This window comes from Pleurodeles waltl, chromosome 1_2 (assembly GCF_031143425.1).
Source record: "Pleurodeles waltl isolate 20211129_DDA chromosome 1_2, aPleWal1.hap1.20221129, whole genome shotgun sequence".
In the NCBI taxonomy this organism is placed as follows: Eukaryota; Metazoa; Chordata; class Amphibia; order Caudata; family Salamandridae; genus Pleurodeles; species Pleurodeles waltl.
In genome coordinates, this window is record NC_090437.1 from 509,168,382 (window position 1) to 509,193,920 (window position 25,539).

General features: G+C 46.9%; 1 protein-coding gene across 1 annotated transcript in view; it reads left to right on the forward strand.

Moving 5' to 3' along the window:
• The window catches only part of BDH2 (3-hydroxybutyrate dehydrogenase 2), a 189,014-nt gene that overhangs the window by 108,375 nt on the left and 55,100 nt on the right, over positions 1–25,539 (forward strand). Inside the window, exons 5-6 of the mRNA XM_069241530.1 lie at positions 9,126–9,234; positions 13,566–13,626. Coding sequence (XP_069097631.1) covers positions 9,126–9,234; positions 13,566–13,626 — 170 coding nt within the window. The remainder of the gene's footprint in view (positions 1–9,125; positions 9,235–13,565; positions 13,627–25,539) is intronic.

The window sequence follows — 25,539 nt, forward strand, 5'->3', positions numbered from 1 at the left end:
GGACAGAGATCCCCTGAGGAGATAACTTGACCTTAATGAGCCATGTTGAAATTCTCTATTAAAACCCAGCAGACTATAATTCCTGGACCCAAACTGGGGTGCTGCAGGTGTGCAAACTTCTTCCATTGGTAGGTCTAGATGCGCCTTTGCTAGTGCTGATGGAAACAATATTATACTCTGGTGCAACAGGTGGGCCTGGCAAATGAAAGTTGCCCTATGTAGGAAGTTGGCTCTGTATGTGCTATTTCAAAGTAAGGAATAGCATGCACAGAGTCCAAGGGTTCCCCTTAGAGGTAAAATAGTGGTAAAAAGAGATAATACTAATGCTCTATTTTGTGGTAGTGTGGTCGAGCAGTAGGCTTATCCAAGGAGTAGTGTTAAGCATTTGTTGTACATACACACAGGCAATAAATGAGGAACACACTCAGAGACAAATCCAGCCAATAGGTTTTGTTATAGAAAAATATCTTTTCTTAGTTTATTTTAGGAACCACAGGTTCAAATTTAACATGTAATATCTTGTTTGAAAGGTATTGCAGGTAAGTACATTAGGAACTTTGAATCATTTCAATTGCATGTATACTTTTCAAGTTATTCACAAATAGCTATTTTAAAAGTGGACACTTAGTGCAATTTTTACAGTTCCTGGGGGAGGTAAGTTTTGGTTAGTTTTACCAGGTAAGTAAGACACTTACAGAGTTCAGTTCTTGGTCCAAGGTAGCCCACCGTTGGGGGTTCAGAGCAACCCCAAAGTTACCACACCAGCAGCTCAGGGCCGGTCAGGTGCAGAGTTCAAAGTGGTGCCCAAAACGCATAAGCTCCAATGGAGAGAAGGGGGTGCCCCGGTTCCAGTCTGCCAGCAGGTAAGTACCCGCGTCTTCGGAGGGCAGACCAGGGGGGTTTTGTAGGGCACCGGGGGGGACACAAGCCCACACAGAAATTTCACCCTCAGCGGCGCGGGGGCGGCCGGGTGCAGTGTTAGAACAAGCGTTGGGTTCGCAATGGAAGTCAATGAGAGATCAAGGGATCTCTTCAGCGCTGCAGGCAGGCAAGGGGGGGGCTTCCTCGGGGAAACCTCCACTTGGGCAAGGGAGAGGGACTCCTGGGGGTCACTTCTGCAGTGAAAGTCCGGTCCTTCAGGTCCTGGGGGCTGCGGGTGCAGGGTCTTTCCCAGGCGTCGGGACTTAGGTTTCAGAGAGTCGCGGTCAGGGGAAGCCTCGGGATTCCCTCTGCAGGCGGCACTGTGGGGGCTCAGGGGGGACAGGTTTTGGTACTCACAGTCGTAGAGTAGTCCGGGGGTCCTCCCTGAGGTGTTGGTTCTCCACCAGCCGAGTCGGGGTCGCCGGGTGCAGTGTTGCAAGTCTCACGCTTCTTGCGGGGAGATTGCAGGGTTCTTTAAAGCTGCTCCTTTGGATAAAGTTGCAGTCTTTTTGGAGCAGGGCAGTCCTCAGAGGTCGCTGGTCCCTTTGGAAGGCGTCGCTGGAGCAGAGTTCTTTGGAAGGCAGGAGACAGGCCGATGAGTTTCTGGAGCCAAGGCAGTTGTTGTCTTCTGGTCTTCCTCTGCAGGGGTTTTCAGCTAGGCAGTCCTTCTTGTTGTTGTTGCAGGAATCTAGTTTCTAGGTTCAGGGAGAGCCCTTAAATACTAAATTTAAGGGCGTGTTTAGGTCTGGGGGGTTAGTAGCCAATGGCTACTAGCCCTGAGGGTGGGTACACCCTCTTTGTGCCTCCTCCCAAGGGGAGGGGGTCACATCCCTAATCCTATTGGGGGAATCCTCCATCTGCAAGATGGAGGATTTCTAAAAGTTAGAGTCACCTCAGCTCAGGACACCTTAGGGGCTGTCCTGACTGGCCAGTGACTCCTCCTTGTTGCTTTCTTTGTTCCCTCCAGCCTTGCCGCCAAAAGTGGGGGCCGTGGCCGGAGGGGGCGGGCAACTCCACTAAGCTGGAGTGCCCTGCTGTGCTGTGACAAAGGGGTGAGCCTTTGAGGCTCACCGCCAGGTGTTACAGCTCCTGCCTGGGGGAGGTGTTAGCATCTCCACCCAGTGCAGGCTTTGTTACTGGCCTCAGAGTGACAAAGGCACTCTCCCCATGGGGCCAGCAACATGTCTCTAGTGTGGCAGGCTGCTGGAACCAGTCAGCCTACACAGATAGTCGGTTAAGTTTCAGGGGGCACCTCTAAGGTGCCCTCTGTGGTGTATTTTACAATAAAATGTACACTGACATCAGTGTGCATTTATTGTGCTGAGAAGTTTGATACCAAACTTCCCAGTTTTCAGTGTAGCCATTATGGTGCTGTGGAGTTCGTGTAAAACAGACTCCCAGACCATATACTCTTATGGCTACCCTGCACTTACAATGTCTAAGGTTTTGCTTAGACACTGTAGGGGCACAGTGCTCATGCACTGGTACCCTCACCTATGGTATAGTGCACCCTGCCTTAGGGCTGTAAGGCCTGCTAGAGGGGCGTCTTACCTATACTGCATAGGCAGTGAGAGGCTGGCATGGCACCCTGAGGGGAGTGCCATGTCGACTTACTCATTTTGTTCTCACTAGCACACACAAGCTGGTAAGCAGTGTGTCTGTGCTGAGTGAGGGGTCTCTAGGGTGGCATAATACATGCTGCAGCCCTTAGAGACCTTCCCTGGCATCAGGGCCCTTGGTACCAGAGGTACCAGTTACAAGGGACTTATCTGGATGCCAGGGTGTGCCAATTGTGGAATCAATGGTACATTTTAGGTGAAAGAACACTGGTGCTGGGGCCTGGTTAGCAGGGTCCCAGCACACTTCTCAGTCAAGTCAGCATCAGTATCAGGCAAAAAGTGGGGGGTAACTGCAACAGGGAGCCATTTCTTTACACCCTAGATATGCTGCATCGCTCATGATAGATCTGCACCATGAACACATTTTTTTTTTTACTGAGCTTCTGCTTGGATGGTGCTTGTTGTGCTGGAAAATCACATCACCTGCTGTGATTATCAAAAACTGCTGGTGTGGAAGTCTGAAATTTGGATGATGCAGCTGCTGAATTTATTGTCTGGGTTTACAGAAGAGAGCGGTTGCTGCTGAGGAGTAGGCTTAGAGACAGAAAAGTATCTGCAGGAGCTGTTGGGCTGTGCTATATGGGGTGCTGCTTTGGCAGTGCTCGTGATACAACCTCATTATCAGGCCAGATCACTGTGATTGAAGCATCTCGCACGGATATCATCTATTTTAAAATCTTGAAGCTTAGAGTCCAGTGTTGCTGCTTACGAGACTGTTACTTATTTAAAGTCAGGCAGCCTTGAATGAAGACTGTGCACCAGATGCACTACCAATGCAGCGCTGACAATCTCATTCATCTTCACCTCCTGCGCACATGGGCGTCGATTCACCAAAATGTTAGGGGTAGTGGAAGTGACATCACATGTCCTTTGGCACTAATTACATCACAGGAAGTGATGTAATATGTACTTTAACCTCCTATCGCCCTCCCCTCTTCCGTCTCTTCTCTCAACTGTCTATTTTTTTTTATTATCTCTCACCTGTTACTCTTTCTCACCTCGCCCCCTCCTCTGTCTCAACAGTCTTTGTCACTGGTCTTATCATATTTCACCTGCATTTCTCTCTCTCTCTTGACTTTCTTACCTGTCTCCTTTGCACGTATCCGTCACCTGACACCCACCTCTCTTACTCTGTCCCTTTCTCATCCTTGGCTGTCTTTTTACAATTTGTCTTTCTCCTTATCACCACTTTATCTCACTCTCTAACTGGTCTAACCTCTCGATCTCCCATTCTGCTTTGTCACTTCATTACCACTGTCTCAACTGTCAATTCTTTTATCTGTCACTTTTTTATGTCTACCTACTCATTCTCACCTCTCTTTCTAACATGTCCCTTTATTGTGTATCTCTCCTACTCCTGTCTCTTCTCTGTGCTGTTTCTCATCATTTTGTCTATCACCTCTCACAAGTCTACCTCCACCCTCTCCATCACATTGTCTCTGAATACTCTCACTAACCACTCACCGCTCTCTCTCTCTCTCATATCCTTCCTTGTCCAATCCCCCTCTTTCTTATTTGTCCCCTATCCATCGCTCTGAGCTTTATCATCCTAACTAGTCTCACTTATCTCCACCTGCCTCTCAGTTGCTTATCACCCCTGTGTCTCTATATAACTTTTCTCAAACCTGCCTATACCCCTCTGTCTCTCAGCTATCTCTTACTCATTTGTCTCTATGTATATCACATTTCTCATACATTCACCCCTCTCACAGGTCTTTCCCTCTAATGTTTAACTCTTTATCATATGCCTGTTTATCAACTATGCCTTTCAACTGTCACACTCTTTCATATCTGTTTATATCTCTCTCACACCATCACCTCTCGCTGATGTCTTTAATCCCTCTCTCTTTTTTTTTCTCTTCTATTTTTTTTCTTTTTTTTCCAGTGCAGGAGTGACCAGCAGGCAGCCCTCATTCTAGCCCAGTTGGTGGCTGGCCCAAGAATCCCCCCGTGCCCTGCCTGCATCGCCAAAATGACCCCCGGGTCCCTCCATTGCTTTCTACGGCCAAACCCGACTCCTACTTTGTCTACTGCACACGGCCGCTCCTGTGCCGCTGAGGGTGTGCTTTGTGGGCTTGTGTGTGTCCCCCCTACTCCCCAGTGCTCTACAAACCCCCCCTGGTCTGCTCCCCGAGAGCGCAGGTACTTGTTCTCCATAGGCACCTATGTGTTTTGGGCCCTCCTTTGACCTCTGCACCTGACGGGCCCTGTGTTGCTGGTGTGGTGACTTTGGGGTTGCTTTGAACCCCCAACAGTGGGCTGCCTATGCCCTGGAGACTGACTGTGTAAGTGCTTTACTTACCTGCAAAAACTAACCAAACTTACCTCCCCCAGGAACTGTTGATTTTTGCAGTGTCCACTTTTAAAATAGCTTATTAGCATTTTAACCAAAACTGTGTGTACTACTGTTTTAAATCAAAGTTCTATACTTACCTGTGTGAAGTACCTTGTATTTTATGTATTTACCTCAAATCTTGAATCTTGTGGTTCTAAAATAAATTAAGGAAATATATTTTTCTATGTAAAACCTATTGGCCTGGAGTCAAGCCTTTGAGTGTGTGTTCCCCATTTATTTCCTGTGTGTGTACAACAAATGCTTAACACTGCCTTCTGATAAGCCTACTGCTCGGCCACACTACCACAAAATAGAGCATTAGTAATATTTAATTTTGCCACTATCAACCTCTAAGGGGAACCCTTGGACTCTGTGCACTCTATCTCTCACTTTGAGATAGGACATACAGAGCCAACTTGTATTGTTGCAAAAAATCGGCATTTACATATTTGTTCAGCGCTTTTCAGTTGACCAACTGTAGGAGGCTGGCCTGGCTTGTAGTGGGTACCAAGGGGTACTAACACTCTGTACCAGGGCCAGTTATCCCTTATTAGTGTAGAAGAGGTGTTTCTAGCAGCTTAGGCTGATAGAAGGTAGCTATGGAGAGCAGCTTAGGCTGAACTAGGAGACATGCAAAGCTCCTACTATACCACTGGTGTCATATGCACAATATCATAAGAAAACACAATACACAGATATACTAAAAATAAAGGTACTTTATTTTTATGACAATATGCCAAAAGTATCTCAGTGAGTACCCTCAGTATGAGGATAGCAAATATACACAAGATATATGTACACAATACCACAAATATGCAGTAATAGCAAAAGGAAGTAATGCAAGCAATGTACAGTCACAATAGATTGCAATAGGAGCTCATAGGTATAGGGGCAACACAAACCATATACTCCAAAAGTGGAATGCAAATCACGAATGGACCCCAAACCTATGTGAGCTTGTAGAGGGTCGCTGGGACTGTAAGAAAACAGTGAGGGTTAGAAAAATAGCCCACCCCAAGACCCTGAAAAGTAGGTGTAAAGTGCACCTAAATTCCCCAGAGAGCACAGAAGTCGTGATAGGGGAATTCTGCAAGGAAGACCAACACCAGCAATGCAACAAAGGTGGATTTCCGGACGAGAGTACCTGTGAAACAAGGGGACCAAGTCCAAGTGTCACGACAATGTCGAGATTGGGCAGATGCCCAGGAAATGCCAGCTGAGGATGCAAAGAAGCTGCCACCGGATGGTAGAAGCTGTGGATTCTGCAAGAACGAAGAGGACTAGGAACTTCCTCTTTGGAGGATGGATGTCCCACGTCGTGAAGAAGCTTGCAGAGGTGTTCCCACGCAGAAAGACTGCAAACAAGCCTTGCTAGCTGTAAGGGTCGCGGTTAGGGTTTTTGGATGCTGCTGTGGCCCAGGAGGGACCAGGATGTCGCCAATTGCGTGAGGAGACAGAGGGGGCGCCCAGCAAGATAGGGAGCCCTCACAGAAGCAGGCAGCACCCGCAGAAGTGCCGAAACAGGCACTACGAAGAGGAGTGAACTGGAGCTCACCCGAAGTCACAAAAGGAGATCCCACGACGCCAGAGGACAACTCAGGAGGTTGTGTACTGCAGATTAGAGTGTCGGGGACCCAGGCTTGGCTGTGCACAAAGGAAATCCTGGAAGAGTGCACAGGAGCCGGAGCAGCTGCAAATCACGCGGTACCCAGCAATGCAGTCTAGCGTGGGGAGGCAAGGACTTACCTCCACCAAACTTGGACTGAAGAGTCACTGGACTGTAGGAGTCACTTGGACAGAGTTGCTGAGTTCCAGGGACCATGCTCGTCGTGCTGAGAGGGGACCCAGAGGACCGGTGATGCAGTTCTTTTGGTGCCTGCGGTTGCAGGGTGAGGATTCCGTCGTCCCACGGGAGATTTCTTCAGAGCTTCTAGTGCAGAGAGGAGGCAGACTACCCCCACAGCATGCACCACCAGGAAAACAGTCGAGAAGGCGGCAGGATCAGCGATACAAGGTTGCAGTAGTAGTCTTTGCTACTTTGTTGCAGTTTTGCAGGCTTCCTGAGCAGTCAGCGGTCGATTCCTTGGCAGAAGGTGAAGAGAGAGATGCAGAGGAACTCTGATGAGCTCTTGCATTCGTTATCTAAAGAATTCCCCATGGCAGAGACCCTAAATAGCCAGAAAAGGAGGTTTGGCTACCTTGGAAGGAGGATAGGCTAGTAACACAGGTAAGAGCCTATCAGAAGGAGTCTCTGACGTCACCTGCTGGCCCTGGCCACTCAGAGCAGTCCAGTGTGCCAGCAGCACCTCTGTTTCCAAGATGGCAGAGGTCTGGAGCACACTGGGGGAGCTCTGGGCACCTCCCCTGGGAGGTGCAGGTCAGGGGAGTGGTCACTCCCCTTTCCTTTGTCCAGTTTTGCGCCAGAGCAGGGCTGGGGGATCCCTGAACCGGTGTAGACTGGCTTATGCAGAGATGGGCACCATCTGTGCCCATCAAAGCATTTCCAGAGGCTGGGGGAGGCTACTCCTCCCCAGCCCTGGCACCTTTTTCCAAAGGGAGAGGGTGTAACACCCTCTCTCTGAGGAAGTCCTTTGTTCTGCCTTCCTGGGCCCGGCCTGGCTGGATCCCAGGAGGGCAGAAACCTGTCTGAGGGGTTGGCAGCAGCTGCAGTGAAACCCCGGTAAAGGCAGTTTGTCAGTACCCGGGTCTGTGCTAGAGACTCAGGGGATCATGGCATTGTCTCCCCAATGCCAGGATGGCATTGGGGTGGCAATTCCATGATCTTAGACATGTTACATGGCCATGTTCGGAGTTACCATTGTGACGCTATACCTATGTATAGTGCACGCCTGTAATGGTGTCCCCGCACTCACAAAGTCCGGGGAATTTGCCCTGAACGATGTGGGGGCACCTTGGCTAGTGCCAGGGTGCCCACACACTAAGTAACTTAGCACCCAACCTTTACCAGGTAAAGGTTAGACATATAGGTGACTTATAAGTTACTTAAGTGCAGTGGTAAATGGTTGTGAAATAACGTGGACGTTGTTTCACTCAGGCTGCAGTGGCAGGCCTGTGTAAGAATTATCAGAGCTCCCTATGGGTGGCAAAAGAAATGCTGCAGCCCATAGGGATCTCCTGGAACCCCAATACCCTGGTTACCTCAGTACCATATACTAGGGAATTATAAGGGTGTTTCAGTATGCCAATATGAATTGGTGAAATTGGTCACTAGCCTGTTAGTGACAATTTGTACAGACAGAGCATAACCACTGAGGTTTTGGTTAGCAGAGCCTCAGTGAGACAGTTAGGCATCACACAGGGAACACATACATATAGGTCACAAACTTATGAGCAATGGGGTCCTGGCTAGCAGGGTCCCAGTGACACATAACAAACATACTGAAAACATAGGGTTTTCACTATGAGCACTGGGCCCTGGCTAGCAGGATCCCAGTGAGACAGTGAAAACACCCTGACATATACTCACAAACAGGCCAAAAGTGGGGGTAACAAGGCTAGAAAGAGGCTACTTTCTCACACCAACTCAACTCTTCTTCGACATTAAATCTCTGGTGATACCTGCTGATATATTCAACTCCCTGTAGTATGTTTTTGCATATTGACCTCATGATCTTTTCCGTGGCCATTCTGAACCACAGTTTTCACCACTGGTGGATTGCATATAGGCACTCTTAATTTTCTTTCTGATGTTTAATGGCTCATTTGTCCTCTCTATCAATAACTTCCCTAAAGTCTTGTTTCATTGTAGGGCAATTTATTTTTTAAATCTAGTCAATTTGGTTATACGTTTTTTTTAAATTTAATTTTGGTCTCTCGAACAGTTTCTTTTGACTTGTAGGAATCCTTCTAGTATGATGTTTTTCTTGCAATTTAAATGGATGTATTGTGTGGACAATTGTAAATGTGGTTGCATCGCGAAAAATATATTGTATTTTTCAGTTTACCAACTGTTTCCCATAAATTTAAATTTACAGTATTAATGTCTCTATTACTGTTGCACCTACATTTTAAGTTCTGTTTCTTGTGATGTTGCGACAGCAATTGATCCTGTCAAGGGCCCATGAAGCATCTTGCTATTTTATATGACCCCATTCTCAATAGTCATGTACATCTAATTGTAGGAGCCACTGGTTATCTCACCTTTTCCACTTTTATTGAGTCTTGGAAAACATTTGACTCTCTTTAAATTGTATGGCACAAATTGAAAGTATTTCCAATTTTCTTTTTAGTTTCGTCCATCATGGAACTATTTTAGACTGCAGTGAGGCCGATTGGGACTTTACTATGAACCTCAATGTGCGAAGCATGTACCTGATGATCAAAGAGTTTCTTCCGAAGGTAAGAGACTGAAGAACTTCCACTCTAAGTTAACATACCTGGTTGAGAGTACTGTAATATCGAATGAGGATAATATGCCATAGACATCTCTTAATCCTGGTGCCATTCCTGCATTCTGCTGTTATAGGGACTGAAGATGGCATGCAAGCCTAGGTCTGGCCATTAACCTGCTTCCCCATGGCAGAGAGGCTCTGGCCTATGTGCTGGGGCACAGGACTTTGAGGCACCACTATTGCTGTCTGCTCACCCCTGTTGAATATCACAGTTATACAGGGAGTGCAGAATTATTAGGCAAGTTGTATTTTTGAGGATTAATTTTATTATTGAACAACAACCATGTTCTCAATGAACCCAAAAAACTCATTAATATCAAAGCTGAATATTTTTGGAAGTCGTTTTTAGTTTGTTTTTAGTTTTAGCTATGTTAGGGGGATATCTGTGTGTGCAGGTGACTATTACTGTGCATAATTATTAGGCAACTTAACAAAAAAAATATATATACCCATTTCAATTATTTATTATTACCAGTGAAACCAATATAACATCTCAACATTCACAAATATACATTTCTGACATTCAAAAACAAAACAAAAACAAATCCGTGACCAATATAGCCACCTTTCTTTGCAAGGACACTCAAAAGCCTGCCATCCATGGTTTCTGTCAGTGTTTTGATCTGTTCACCATCAACATTGTGTGCAGCAGCAACCACAGCCTCCCAGACACTGTTCAGAGAGGTGTACTGTTTTCCCTCCTTGTAAATCTCACATTTGATGATGGACCACAGGTTCTCAATGGGGTTCAGATCAGGTGAACAAGGAGGCCATGTCATTAGATTTCCTTCTTTTATACCCTTTCTTGCCAGCCACGCTGTGGAGTACTTGGACGCGTGTGATGGAGCATTGTCCTGCATGAAAATCATGTTTTTCTTGAAGGATGCAGACTTCTTCCTGTACCACTGCTTGAAGAAGGTGTCTTCCAGGAACTGGCAGTAGGACTGGGAGTTGAGCTTGACTCCATCCTCAACCTGAAAAGGCCCCACAAGCTCATTGTTGATGATACCAGCCCAAACCAGTACTCCACCTCCACCTTGCTGGCGTCTGAGTCGGACTGGAGCTCTCTGCCCTTTACCAATCCAGCCTCGGGCCCATCCATCTGGCCCATCAAGACTCACTCTCATTTCATCAGTCCATAAAACCTTAGAAAAATCAGTCTTGAGATATTTCTTTGCCCAGTCTTGACGTTTCAGCTTGTGTGTCTTGTTCAGTGGTGGTCGTCTTTCAGCCTTTCTTACCTTGGCCATGTCTCTGAGTATTGCACACCTTGTGCTTTTGGGCACTCCAGTGATGTTGCAGCTCTGAAATATGGCCAAACTGGTGGCAAGTGGCATCGTGGCAGCTGCACGCTTGACTTTTCTCAGTTCATGGGCAGTTATTTTGCGCCTTGGTTTTTCCACACGCTTCTTGCGACCCTGTTGACTATTTTGAATGAAACGCTTGATTGTTCGATGATCACGCTTCAGAAGCTTTGCAATTTTAAGAGTGCTGCATCCCTCTGCAAGATATCTCACTATTTTTGACTTTTCTGAGCCTGTCAAGTCCTTCTTTTGACCCATTTTGCCAAAGGAAAGGAAGTTGCCTAATAATTATGCACACCTGATATAGGGTGTTGATGTCATTAGACCACACCCCTTCTCATTACAGAGAAGCACATCACCTAATATGCTTAATTGGTAGTAGGCTTTCGAGCCTATACAGCTTGGAGTCAGACAACATGCATAAAGATGATGATGTGGTCAAAATACTCATTTGCCTAATAATTCTGCACTCCCTGTAGTTGCAACAGCTGCTGCTGTATGAAAAGAGCTTTTGCTATTCTTTACTATACTGACTATTATTCATGTTGCAGTTGTAAAAGGAAAGAAGTGAATTTGGTTCTCTAATATGCACTTGAGAGTTTGTATGTATTGAAATGGCGATGAGACTCACGGTTACTTCAGTTTAATTGTATTATTTTTATTACCTATTGCTTAACAAAGTTGAAAGACTGGTAGGTTAATGTACTAATGGTGCTACAGTAAGATGAAGGTAGTGTAAGAGCGCTAAACTGAAGGAGGAAAGTGTCTAGGAAACCCCTGAGTGACAAGATGGTCCCTCAGTTCGGGTCAGAAGATGGTAAGGGGAGAAGGAGGGGTTGACACTTTCCAGAGGCCGAAGTGTTTGTATGTATTGTGTTGAATGAGGAGCAGCTCACAGTGACGAATGTCATAAATCGGGCCGACACTTCTTAGCGTTTATGCAAGCATCTGGCTGTGTACCCAAGCTCAGACCTGCAGAGCCTCCGTACTTGCAAACACAGGTACAACTGGCAAAAACCTCCATTTGGCAGCACTTAAAACTGGACTGGCGCTCAACACTACTTGACTCAGTAGCACTCCCTGTGCATTCTAGTCAATGTGGTTCATTTTTGCAAAATTGCAGCCTTCCAATAAATCAAAGCTTGATAACCATTAATGTCTTCCAATATTCCATTTTCTTAGCTCGATAACAAATAATTTCTTCCAGTCTCTGTTTTTCTTAGCCCCAGACTCGTGTGTCGCTCTACATGAGCTTCAGTTGATATTAAAGGAAATATTGGAGTTGCAGTGAGTCAGTGGGCACAATAGCATGTAATTTCATTTGTGATCCTGGACAGAAATTACCTGCCGTTCAAAACATCGACTAAGAAGTGCCACCTCCCAACCCATCCATCCTGGAACATTTTCGCACTGTGAGAAGTGTCATAATGCCTAGAAACCACAGGCACAAAAGGGTGACGTGGGATGGAAGCTGTCCCAGAGTGGAAGTCTAGCTGTCAGTTGTTGGAACAGATAATCAAACACTAGGAGTAGGCTGTGTGATTCATTTAATTATATTGATCAAAATGTTAGAGAGAGCATGCTAACTTCATTAGTTATGTCTGTAATTGCACTCCCTTTTTTACTAGTGTTTATTTAGGGGTTTAAGGTAGAAGAACAGTGTACACCAAACAATGGTAACATAAGCACTGAGAATGGTTACTGATAATACATGCATGTTACAGCACATGTTGGCAATGCATACATCATTATTTGTACGATAAAATATAAGGAATGGAAGGAAAGAAAAGAAGAAAGAAAACCCCCGTAGCTCAAACATTATCATAAGGGGCCCTGGAAAGACTGTAATTTGTGCTAGGTAGGTGCAGTATTAATGGCCTTTAAAGGATGCAGTTCCAAGGAGGCCTCCTCCATCTGTAGCCAAGTAATGCTTTGGCTCCTAAGACCCCAAGGTGTGCCAATGTAGCCTTTACGACAGCATTTAGGGCCAGATGTAGCAAAAGAAAATTTTGCGACTTGCAAATTGCGAGTCATACTAACTCGCAAATTGCAACTCACAAAATTGTATGCAGAAAGGTGTCTCAGACACCTTCTGCGACTCGCTATGGGGTCGCAAAGACCCACCTCATGAATATTAATGAAGTGGGTCGCAAATTGCGACCCCATAGCGAGTCCCTGCACTCACAGGGATGGTGGCCTGCTGGAGACAACAGACCTCCATGTCTGTGACTGCTTTTTTTAATAAAGCATTATTTTTTTTTTTTTAATTGCAGCCCGTTTTCCTTAAAGGAAAACGAGTTGCAATTCAAAAAACTAATGAAACCATTTGGTTTCATTTTTTCAGAGTAGGCAGTGGTCCATTGGACCACTGCCTGCTCTGAAAAAATATTTTCAGCGACATTCACAAAGGGGAAGGTGTCCCGTGGGGACCCCTTCCCGTTTGCGAATGCGTTACCACCCACTTCAAGTGGGTGGTAACTGCGAGTTGGTTTGCGACCGCATGCGCGGTCACAAAGCAACTCAGCATGGTGATGCGGTCGCAAATAGGAAGGGAACACCCTTTCCTATTTGCGTGTCGCATCCTCAAATTGCGAGTCGGTACCGACTCGCAATTTGAGGATGAGCATCGCGTTCGGCCTTTTGCATGCCGCAAACTGCGTTTTTCGCAGTTTGCGACATGCAAAAGGCTTCCTACATCTGGCCCATGGTGTCCAAAACATCAATAAATATTATTTTTCTCAGTGTGCATAGACTTTGAGTAGGTTGCCCCCCCCTGAGATTCAAACAACTAAAGTTCCAATGGTTGACAGTGCTGCCTTTTATTACCATCTAGCCAAGAGTAACCATCTCAAAAGTTGTGCATTAGGTAAAATTCCACTAGGACGATGGTAAATTGGCCACAAAAGAACAAAGTTGAGGTAGCTGCATCTCCTAAGTCAGTTGTCTTATGTTCATGTATTTCGTATTTTTTCAGATGCTTGCACGGAAGTGTGGTAACATTATTAACATGTCTTCAGTGGCGTCCAGTATCAAAGGTTGGTATCAGGCTGCACGCACCTCCAATCTGTTTTGTTGCAGTCTATTAAAATATCCTTTTATATCAGTGTTTATTCAAATAAAATGCAAAAGGAGCAGAAAAGTCAAACTTTGAGGAAAAAAGAAACCAGATTGGATTGTAAATGATAACTCGTAATTGTCCATATTACACATTTCTTTTCCGGACTGTTTTAAAATCTCTGCCATACCAATTTTTGTGTTTGATTAAACCAGCATCAGTGATATGCGTATACCACACAATTTGAGGATTACCACTAGAACTAAGACTGGTATTTCCATTTAAAGTCTGCAAGATTTTCCAGCTTTGTTGGGGACACTATACCGAGTAGTGGATTGAGATTGTAGAAAATCTAGCCCAGAACTCGATACAGGCTTACAGTGCCTGAATGGAGATACAGTAATAGGTTTTCTGTACCGATATTCAGAACACGGCCTGAAAATATGCTTTTTAGATTCCTCCTCCTCCCAGAGCCCTCTGGCCTTAGGCATTCTGCCTGCCTGAGACAGCAAGCCAGTTGGACTGGAACCAGCCTGCAATCCTCTGAGTAAGATGCATTTCAGGTAACAACCAATCTGTTGAGATATCACAGGAATAATTAGTGGAACTGAAACCCTTTTTCTTTATTTTTTTTGTAAGCAAATTTTTGTTGCAGGTTCAGACATCTTATCGGTATTCGGAGCACAGTTCCTTGCCAACTCACGTCTTCAGCACAGTACATCAATACTTATTCAATTGCAACAGTAGCATATAGATTATGTTCAGAGAAAGTATTTATTGTCATGATTAACACAATCCTTTACCCCTCAAACTGTGACACTCCTTCTCATGCCGCTTTCTCAACTGTACTTAATTCCATCATAGTAACTTACCTCCTTTCTATACCTCCCCACAGTCTGCCCTGAACAGCTCCAGTTGATATACATGGTGTACGTGTCGGCAACTCTGTGGAAGTGGCCCTATATGGTTCTCTGTGCTGACCCAGTCTCAAATGGAGTCCTGTCTCCTCGTGCCTTCTGTATGCTATCTCTATGGGCAAATCTATCCCTCAATGTAGTGATGGTTTCTAGGAGGAATGTGGCATCTCTACAGGTGTTGAGGGGGTCAGGGTTCTGTAATGCGTCTACTAGTGCCTCCTAGGCCCTTGCACCTTCAAGTGAACCCTAACCTCCCGTGGCCTCTTGAAGCCTTCCCACACACTCATCTTATCAATTCTTATTAACAAAGTGCCACCTGGGCAACCGTCCCTCCCCCCTAGGTGGGCTTTTCTAAAGCCCCTGGGTATTCAACCTAAAATGACCTCCTAGTCCCTCTCTGAAATAGGAATCCCCAAGTCTTCCCCCCTCGTAGCCTTCCTTATAGGCAAGTAACAGCCTTAAAGGTACCCTGATGATGGGACCACATATTGGCAACCCTTGATGTGAGGTAGTTCTGCCATACCCACCACCCAGGGCGTACGCACAACTGTTGTGACTGTGCAGGGAAGGAGAAAATGGCCTGAGGGAGATCATGCCTCAACTGGAACTCCTCAAACTGAAGAATCACCTCTGACCTCTAAGAGGGCCCCGATCGCCATTGATCCCACAGCCACCCAGTCCGCCAACTCACGCCAATCACCCCCATGTGGGAGCACCACCACCGACATTCTCAGCAGAATGTCGGGGGAATATGTTATCTGTACGCTTGATTTATGAAGGCTTCTAGCCCAGCAGCAATAGAGCATGTGAATTTCCGTAGTGTCACCAGTTCTGGGGCAGTGAAGTCTAAGAAGTGCTCTAGCCAATCTGTGAAGGTCAGGGACAAAGGGGCACATTTCCCTCCCAGGAGTGATTCTGCCCGCCATCCACTGCGTCAGCCATTGGCGCTTCGTCGCTAGGTAGTAGGTCTCAAAACCGGGAACAGCCAATGCACCCTCCGCCATTGGCCTCTTAAGTGTCAGAGCCCCAGATGAATTCTGTGATAAGTGTGTCAATATTTAAAAAAAAAAGAAAGAAAACCTCAAACCCCTTTTCATTATGGAAAGACCTACTCAAGAACACTAGGAAACCATGGATAGATTTTAAAGATATGTTTGTAAAGAATCAAACTCCCTTCCTATTGCACCCAGTATGAAAAGTAACTATTATGAGTATAAACAATATAGTAGCCACACAATTCAGTAGAACTGTAAAAAAGTAATTTGTATTGTAACATGTTGGGGAAATCATAAACCTTTCCTTACTGTCAATATTTGTCAACCCATTCCTAATCTCTTTGTCTCACTAAGCTCATCTTCGCACAATGAAAGGGCCTAATTTGAGCTTCAAAGATGATTTACACCCACATACCTTCTTTGAACAAAAGGACGGTGTTCATTATAATAGCAGTGTCTGCTAATCTTTTCTGTCATCAGGCACATGAATGCCTGTTGAATGAAGTCTGAATGTGCCTCGTCTTAGCCTTCAGCAAAAGAAGTTAATACACCCCGGTATGACCTCTGTCCTTGGTCTCTGGTATGAAGTTCCACTCTGTTTCAGACTCTGTTTTTAGCTATGGTAACATATCTGAACATTGTTGTATCCTTTCAACAATTATGAGACACATGCTTGGCAACCTCTCCATTGTATTTTGTGACAACGTGTTCATTGTTTAATAATAAACTTGAAATTAAATTATTTGCTTCCATGAAACCTTTTTCATAATTTCAAAACGATTATTTAGAATAGAGAAAGATATTCATACAGAATAACATTAATATATTCCAACAGACTTGAATATCACATTGCAATGACTAGTGATATGAATACATATGAATTTTATATTCAAATAACATATGTAATTCCAAAAGGGGAATACCTGAAAGAAAAAAAACTTGCTAGGTGGCATTGTGCAGCTGTGTGGTGACTCCATAATCCTGCCTGAAAGGAACAGAGCTTTCAGTGACTTCTAAATTCCACAAGATTCCAGTCCGAGTCAGGGTCCTGTTAACATGGTTGGCTCCGCGAAAAGTCCACTTTACAAATTACAAATCCATGTCACAACACAGAAGTGTAAGACTTTCAAGAGGGATGCATCTGATTCCCACCACACACAATCAAATGAGAATGTGCAAGGTCTTCAAAATGAAGTTTTCACTTCTCCGGTGTTGCCAGAATCGGACCTGATCCTGCAGTTTCTCCTGGCGCACACTGAATTTCTCAGGCCTTATTTGCCCCCACAGAAGATGTTTCATTCGTTTAGGCACATCCCCTGAAATAGAGTAGACTCTGCACCTGGGCCCCAAAGGGAAGAAAGTACCTCATTTACAGTGGTGATTCAGAGGGCAGCTGAAGCATTAAATTTACAATTTTCCGCTATAGAAACAAAGACAAAGTATTAACAGAGACACTTGAAATAGGACCACCTTCATCTGGGCCATTGCTGACATTCTTTGAGACCCCTACTGATGCCTTTATGGCGTCAGGATCCAAACCTTTTTTATGCCTTCCGATCCCTTGACCCATGGTTAGAGGACTCAGACCTCCCCCCGGTGAGCAGGATGTCTTAACCAAGCAGCCTACACCGAAAGCTTGCTTGCTCAGGCATTGACAGATAGGTTTACCCAAATTAATTTCTGTAAATCCTCCAGCAACAGACGCAAAAATAATGGATGCCTTTAGAAAGAGACTGTTTTCTTCAGCTAGTGTAGCCCTCAGATCCATCAACGTAGTTTGTCTATTGAGCAGATCAGACCATGCATTATGGGACATAGTGTTAAGCATTTGTTGTACCCACACAGGCAATAAATGAGAACACACACTCAAAGACTTAACTCCAGGCTAATAGGTTTTTATATAGAAAAATATAATTTTCTTAATATATCTTAGAACCACAAGAGTCAAATTGCAGTTAAGTACATTAATTGTAAGGTACTTTGTATAGGTATAGATAGAACTGAATCAAAACAATAATGTACAGTTTGTCATAAAATGGCAATAAGCTATTTTAAAAGTGAACACTGCAAAATTCAACAGTTCCTGGGGAGGTAAGTACAGGTTAGTTTTTGAGGTAAGTAAAGCACTTACAAGTTCAGTCTCTGGGGCATAGGCAGCCCACCTTTGGGGGTTCAAGTCAACCCCAAACACCCAGCACCAGCAACACAGGGCCAGTCAGGTGCAGAGGTCAAAGAGGGGCCCAAATAACATAGGCGCCTCTGGAGACAGGGGGTGCTCTGGTTGCAGTCTGCTAGCAGGCAATTACCTGCGTCCTCGGGGAGCAGACCAGGGGGTTTTTGTAGAGCACTTAGGGGGTCCCAAGTAGGCAGACAAAGTACACCCTCAGTGGCACAGGGGCAGCCGGGTGCAGTAGGCAAACAAGGCGTCGGGTTTGTGATAGAAATCAATGGAGGGACCTGGGGGTCTCTCAGATGTTGCAGGCAGGGTACAGGAAGGCTTCTCGTGCCAGCCACCGACTGGGCAAGGGTGAGGGCCGTCTGCTGGTCACTGCTGCACCAGTGGTTGGTTCTTCACGGGCTTGGGGGCTGCGGGTGCAGTGCTTCTAACAGGCGTCTGGTTTCTTTTCACCGGGCAGTCGTGGTCAGGGGGTCCTCGGGATTCCCTCTGCAGACATCATCGTGGAGGTGCAGCGAGGTCAGCCCAGGGTGGACACGTCATCAGAGTCGCCTGGGGGGGTCCTCTCTGGGTCGTTGGTTTCTTTGGACACGGGCCAGAGGCATCGGGTGCAGCATGGTAGGGACTCACGCTTCTGGAGTGAGCTGAGAGTCCCTTTCAAGATGGTTTCTTCTTGTTGCTTTAGACAGGGCCGCTGTCCACGGGAGTTTCTTTGTCCTTTGTAGTTGCAGGGCAGTCCTCTGAGTCGGCAGAGATTGCTGGGCCTGCAGGATGCTTCGCTGTTGCAGGTTCTTTGAATCAGGAGCCAGGCCATTAGGGCTGGGGCCAAAGCAGTTGTCGTCTTCCTTCTTCTGTGCGGGGTTTTCAGGTCAGCAGTCCTTCTTCTTAGTAGGTCATCAGGAATCTGATTTCCTGAGTTCAGGGTCACCCCTAAATACTAAATTTAGGGGTGTGTTAGGGTGATAGGGCAGTAGCCAATGGCTACTGTCCTTGAGGGTGGCTACACCCTCCTTGTGCTCCCTCCCTTTGGGGAGGGGAGCACATTCCCATTGGGCTAAATCCTCCAAAACAAGATTGAGGATTTTCCAAGGAGGAAGTCACCTCAGCGCTGGTCACCTTAGGGATGGACCTGGCTGAGGGGGTGACTCCTCCTTGTTTTTATCATTATCTTCCCGGACTTGCTGCCAAAAGTGGGGGTTGTGTCCGGGGGGACGGGCATCTCCACTAGCTGGAGTACCCTGGGGCATTGTAACACGAAGCCTGAGTCTTAGCGGCTCACTGCTAGGTGTTACAGTTCCTGCAGGGGGAGGTGTGAATCACCTCCACCTAGAGCCGTCTTTGTTTCTGGCCTCAGAGAGCACAAAGGCTATCACCCCAGGGGGCCAGAAACCCGTCTCTCAGTGGCAGGCTGGCAAAGACCAGTCAGTCCTGCACTGAAGGATTGGGTAAAATACAGGGGGCATCTCTAAGATGCCCTCTGTGTGCATTTCGTAATAAATCCAGAACTGGCATCAGTGTGGGTTTATTATTCTGAGACGTTTGATATCAAACTCCCCAGTGTTCAGTGTAGTCATTAAGGAACTGTGGAGTTTGTTTTGACAAACTCCCAGACCATATACTTAATATGGTCACACTGTACTTACAATGTCTAAGAATAGACTTAGACACTGTAGGGGCATATTGTTCATGCAGCTAGGCCCTCACCTGTGGTATAGTGCACCCTGCCTTAGGGCTGTAAGGACTGCTAGAGGGGTTACTTACCTATGCCACAGGCAGGATTTTGTGGGCATGGCATCCTGAGGGGGATGCCATGTCGACTTTGCCTTTTTCTCCCCACCAACACACACAATCTGCAATGGCAGTGTGCATGTGTTAGGTGAGGGGTCCTTAGGGTGGCACAATACATACTGCAGCCCTTAAGGACCTTCCCTGGTCACAGGGCCCTTGGTACCACTGGTACCTTTTACAAGGAACTTATCTGTGTGCCAGGGGTGTGCCATTTGTGGAAACAATGGTACATTTTTTAGTGAAAGAACGCTAGTGCTGGAGCCTGGTTAGCAGGGTCCCAGCAAACTCTGTCAAGTCAGCATCAATATCAGGGAAAAAGTTGGGGGGGAGGTAACTGCAACAAGGAGCTAGTTTCCTACAGCTACCTAAATACCTCGGGGCCTCACAAGCTCACACAATGTGTGATGGCCAAGATGCTGCAGAGCATATACTTCATGCACCCCGAACACTACTGATTGCACAGACAAAGCTATAGGCACCAGCATGGTGCTTAGAAGGCATGTCTGAATGAGGTCCACCAGGTTTTCAGGAGACATGCAAACACCCTTAATGGACATACCCTCTGATGACTCAAGGTTATGTGGAGAAATGGCTGATTTGGGGCTGCACTGATTTAAAGACTGTTGTGCCACATCACGGTCCTTGGTACCATTAACACCAGCCAAGCAATTTCTTCAACATTACACGGAGTTCAGGGGCTATTCCCTGGGAATAGCCTATAGACAATGCCAACTTTAGTAGCCTGTGATGCAGCCACCGATACAGCCCTATTCAGGCCAGAAGTGTGGTAGCAGCCAAACCAATCACACCAGCAGTAACAGCACTCCACCAATTTATCTTCCCCTGCTGCAGTGTTTCCCAAGCAACTTTAGTTTGCCCTTCGAGAGCCATGCCTGACTACTAGGAGGTAGAATACAGTATTCCCCACAAAGCTGGATACCTAATACATCAGACAGATAGATCCTGCAGATTATTCAAAGAGGCTACACCATACCTATCTTTTCCCCCATGTCATCTTCCTCCCTCTTTCGGAGGCGCACTCAGTAATCCTAAAGCACAAAGTAATTTTTCTACTGTCTAAGGTACCATTGAGAAGTTGCTGGACTCAGAGTGGGGAGGGTGCTACTCGAGCTACACTATCATTCCAAAGAAAGACTGGCCTCAGACCTATTCTGGGTCTCAAGCTTTTGAATGCCTTTTTAAGGAAAAATAAATTCAAGATGCTAACTCTGACTTAGATCCATTCAGCTCTAGACCCAGGAGACTCAATGGTTTCTCTGGACTTGTAGGATGCATATTTCCATATACTTTCCTCTATTCCCACATGCATTATCTGTGGTTCAAGGTGTGATTTTGCCCCTTTGGTCCTTCCTCCGCCCCTCAGGTGTTCATGAAAATGATGGAGAAGGGTCGCTGCCCATCTTCAGAAGTCAAGGTACATATATTCCTGCACCTCGACAACTGGCTGCTGAAGATGGGTTCACCACAGTCCTAGACCAACTTCTGATTATGGACAAACTCCTGACATTGTTAGGTTTCACCATCAATGCAAAAAATATATAATTTCCTTTGTTACAGCATCCTGGACATGGTAGTGTTTAATACCTTTTCAGCACCCCAGTTTGTCCTGGACATTTCGGATATAATCCCTGTGTTTTGAGATCAATCCTTGATATGGGGTGAGGATGGCTCTAAGGGTATTAGTCTTTCAGTCTTGAGCAGCTGCCTTGTCCTCAGTGCCAGGTGGCTTATGCAGGCCCTGCAGTGGAACCTGTGATCCCAGTTGGCCCAGCCTTTCCATTCAGATCTAACAGGAGATTGACCAGGATCCACAGTGGTGGCTTAAAAGCACCAACCTTACCTGCAACACATTGCCTCCTTCACCCTCCCAACCCAGAGTTCATGGTTGTCACAGATGTATTACTGCTGGGTTGGGAGGGCCCTCCTCGGAAAGGTGGAGATTAGGGGTCTCTGACCTCTGGCACTGAGCCAGCTTCATATGAATATTTTGGAGCTTTAGGTGATTTGTCTGGCTCTAAAAAGCGTGCCCTCCATCGAGGAGGCTGGTGCAGATCCTCATGGACAACACAAATGTAATTTGGCATTGCACCAAGCAGTTTGTCTTGGCGTCCTGGATCCTTTGTTTTAAAGATGAGAAATCTGAGGGTAGAAGTAGCCATAAAGCAAACAGGTTAATTACTTTCGGTGATGCTCTTTCTGCTGAGTACTGTATCCACAGATTCCCCTCTGCTCTCCCTCCCCCTTGTTCTCTGGAATGGACTCTTAACATCCAAAAAAGTTTCCAAGTTAGTAATCAGCACACTGTCACAGACAATCTGATAGAGACTTTAGTTGCAGATTCCTTACTTTAGAATTTCCCTCAGGCATCAGACTGGATCTCAGAGATTTTTGTTCGAGCAGTACCCTTGCGTGCCATCATGTGGCATTGGTTGATTCTGCATCCGTTGTTGATGTTGTGGTCATCGTGATGACGTCACAGTCATATATAGGCGCCACCCCGGTGTGCTGACGTCAGTTCTTTTCTTTCTGCACCAGCCTATGAGTAGATCTGGAGAAGAGCTACCCTCAATCAATGTTTGGCTGAATTTTGAACTCTTTTGTCAAAGATTTTTTTAATTACTTGATATGTTGAGATGTCCCGTAAGACCAGATTAAAGCTGTATGATTCCTGTCACCTCATGATGTCGGTGACGGATCCACACCTTGTGTGCTTGTGCCTGGAGTGCAACCATGACCCGAAGTTGTGCTCAGAGTGTCGGGCCATGAACCTGAGGCTTCGAGGGAACAGTCCCTAAAGCTCATGGTGGCTCCGTGTTGCTTCTGGTCTCGCTCAAGAGGAAGCTCACGAGACCGCTCGCAGAGCCATCACCACTCCTCCTTGTTCCACTCTGAGTCCCCGGAACATTCGGGTCACAAGAAGAAGTCGTTGAAGAAGAACAAATGTGCTTTGACTTCACCCCGTCGCTCGGCCAATGTGACGCAGGAATAGCATTGTTCTTCTAGGCCTCTATTCTTGGGTCGGCTCTGCATTTCCATGAGTTTCTAGTAGCCAGCGCTACTCCTGCCCAACTCAGGGAGTTCTATGAGGCCTTGTGGCTCATTTTTGGACAGTCTGACCCTACTGTGATGCCCTCGGGCTCAGCAGAGTCGGTGGTGACCCCCTCAGGTTCCGTGCAGATGGCTTCGACCTCAGCTCCGGAGGGCACTCCAGGATCCATTACCAGGTCCGATCCTACACCCGTCGTGCTACGTGACCTTCCCTGACCCTGGTTCAGAAGTCGACACTCCTTATGTCAGTCAGGCCCATGATCAACTTCAACCCCATACTCATTCCTGACTCCGACCAGAGCTAGAACAGTATTACTGGATGGCGATTCAGCCTTCAACTGGGATTTCAGTCCCCAGGTGGCACCCTGACCTTTATGACTATGGGTATGGGTACGGTGAGTGTGTGGAGGGGTCCCTGGACACCATGGAATACCATCTTGAAGATACTTATGCAGATTGGCTCAGGAATTGGGTGATGCCAGTGGTCTAGACACATCCCCTGACTCTGGCATGCTTTCTCCCCAAACCTTGGCTACAGAGGAGGGGGGGCTCCTATTCAATAGTGGTGTGAAGAGCAGCTGAGGTCCTGGACCTCGAGCAGCCTTCCGTGGCTGTCAGGACTAACCTCCTCACTGAGGTGCTTCAGCCCGAGGCGTCCACATCTGAATGCCTTTTTGCCCTTTAATGAAGCCCTCACTGATGTCCTGCTGGGGATGTGGTCTAAACCCAGCACAAGAGCTCCTGTTAACAGGACAATCGCCCTTCGACATAGGCCTGCACCAAACAACCCTAAATTCCTGACCCAACAACCCACGCCTGGGAGTTATTAAGGCTTCATTCTCTTCTGCATCCCCGGTCAGAGAATTGAAAAGGCTGGACCAACTTGGGAAGAAAATGCTCTCTTCCTCCAGTCTAGCATTGTGGTCCGTGAACACCGCATGCCTTTTGGGCTGCTGCTCCCATAAGTTATGGGATACGGTCACACAGGTGGTGCCACAGGTCCCGGAGGAGGCCCGGGCCATTCTTTCCCAAGCTGATGCTGATGCTGATGGGACGCAGCTAAGTTCACGATTCATTGTGGGCTAGGCACGACTGACTCACTAGGCAGATTGGTTGCATCAATGGTGGCCCTACAATGCCACGCTTGATTGAGGACGTCTGGCTTCTCGGGTATGTCCAGCAGTCACTTATGGACATGCCCTTCGATGCACCTGTATCTTTGGAGACAAAGCTCAAGTGCTTTAAGGAGTCCCAGGCTATGGCTCGGTCCCTTATCCTCGCAGTCGCTCCTTGCTCCCCTCAGTCTGCTTTTCGCCCCTTTTTTAGCTACTGAAGAGGCACCCAACCACGTCCATTTCCCTCATGCGACCGTGCCGTGCATGCTGCCCAGCCTCTGCGTGGATGAGGGCACGAGATCCAAGGTCCTTACGAATCAGGGAGACAGTGGTTGATTCAGTCTACCACCCCCCTTGCTGCAGCCTTCAAACCTTCCTAGTCTGTTCCCCCATCACCAACCAGTTGGCTTCAGGATTTGCCATCACTTGCCCTCACTGGGAATCTATCACGATGGACAGGTGGGTTTTGCAAATCATCCGAAGTGGCTACTCCCTCCCGTTTGTGACTACCACTCCGGCCATGCCACCATTCTACGACTGGATGATGGTGGATCATTTGGCACTTCTCTGCAAGGAAGTTAAGGCTCTCTTGGCCATTGGGGACATAGAGCAGATGCCTGTACCAGACGTAGGTCGTGGTTGTTATTCTCACTACATTTCTGGTGCCTTAAAAGGACAAGGACCTTCATCCTACCCTAGACCTTTGGTCCCTCAGTCTCTTCCTCAGGAAGGAGAAGTTCAAAATGTTCACTGTGGCTCAGGTCCTAGCTGCCCTGGAGAGGGGATGGTAACCTTTGACTTGCAGAATGCCTACTTTCAAATTCCCATCCTGCCAGCCCACAGACATTACTTGTGGTTTGTGGTAGGTCATGAGCACTTTCAATTCACCATGCTCCCCCTTAGTCTTACCAGCGCTCTTCGGTTGTTCATGAAAGTGATGGTCTGGTCACAGCTCATCTGCGCGGGCTAGGGGTTTCAGCCTTCCCCTACCTCGACGACTGGCTGTTGAAGACCGGCTTGCCCAAGGCTGTTGTCTCAACTCAAGACTACAGCAAAACACCTGCATTCACTGGGGTCACACCTGACTCCCTGTCAGGTGCTCCCTTTCATCGGAGCTGTTCTGGACACAGTGCAGTTTCTGACCTAGCCTCCCAAGTGACGAGTACAGGACATTCAGGCTATGATACTGATATTTCAGCCTCTATCCTGGGTTTTGGTGAGAATGACTCTGAGGTTGCTGAACTTCATGGCCTTCTGCTTCCTGCTGGTCACTCATGCCAGATGGCATATGCAGGCTCTGTAGTCGGACCTGAAGTTCAAGTGGGCCAGCATCAGGGGAATCTCTCCGACATGGTCCAGATCTCTGAGGGAACTCCACAAGATCTGCAGTGGTGGCTATCAAACCGCTATTGGGACAGAGGCAGATCCCTCACCCTTCCCCAACCAGATCTGACAGTAGTGACAGATGCGTCACATCTGGGATGGGGTGGCCACATAGGGGAGGTGGAGATTAGAGGTGTCTGGTCACTGACCGAATCCTGGCTCCACATCAGTCTTCTGGAGCTCAGGTGCTGCAACAAGCAGGGTGGGGTGGGGTTGTAGACCCTTTGTCAGGAGGCTCTATGCCTCTAGACATGGCTTGAACATCAGTGCATATACCTGGTGGTTCAACATCTGTCGCGTGTAGGAAATTATCCCCTTTTCGGCATGGTTACCGCAACTTTTTGCCTGCTATCAGTGTGCTTAGACTGTTTACCCTGGGATCCTGCTAACCAGGATGCCAGTGATTGTGCGCTTTCCCTCCAAATTTGGTTACTTAGGACCTTTGTGCAC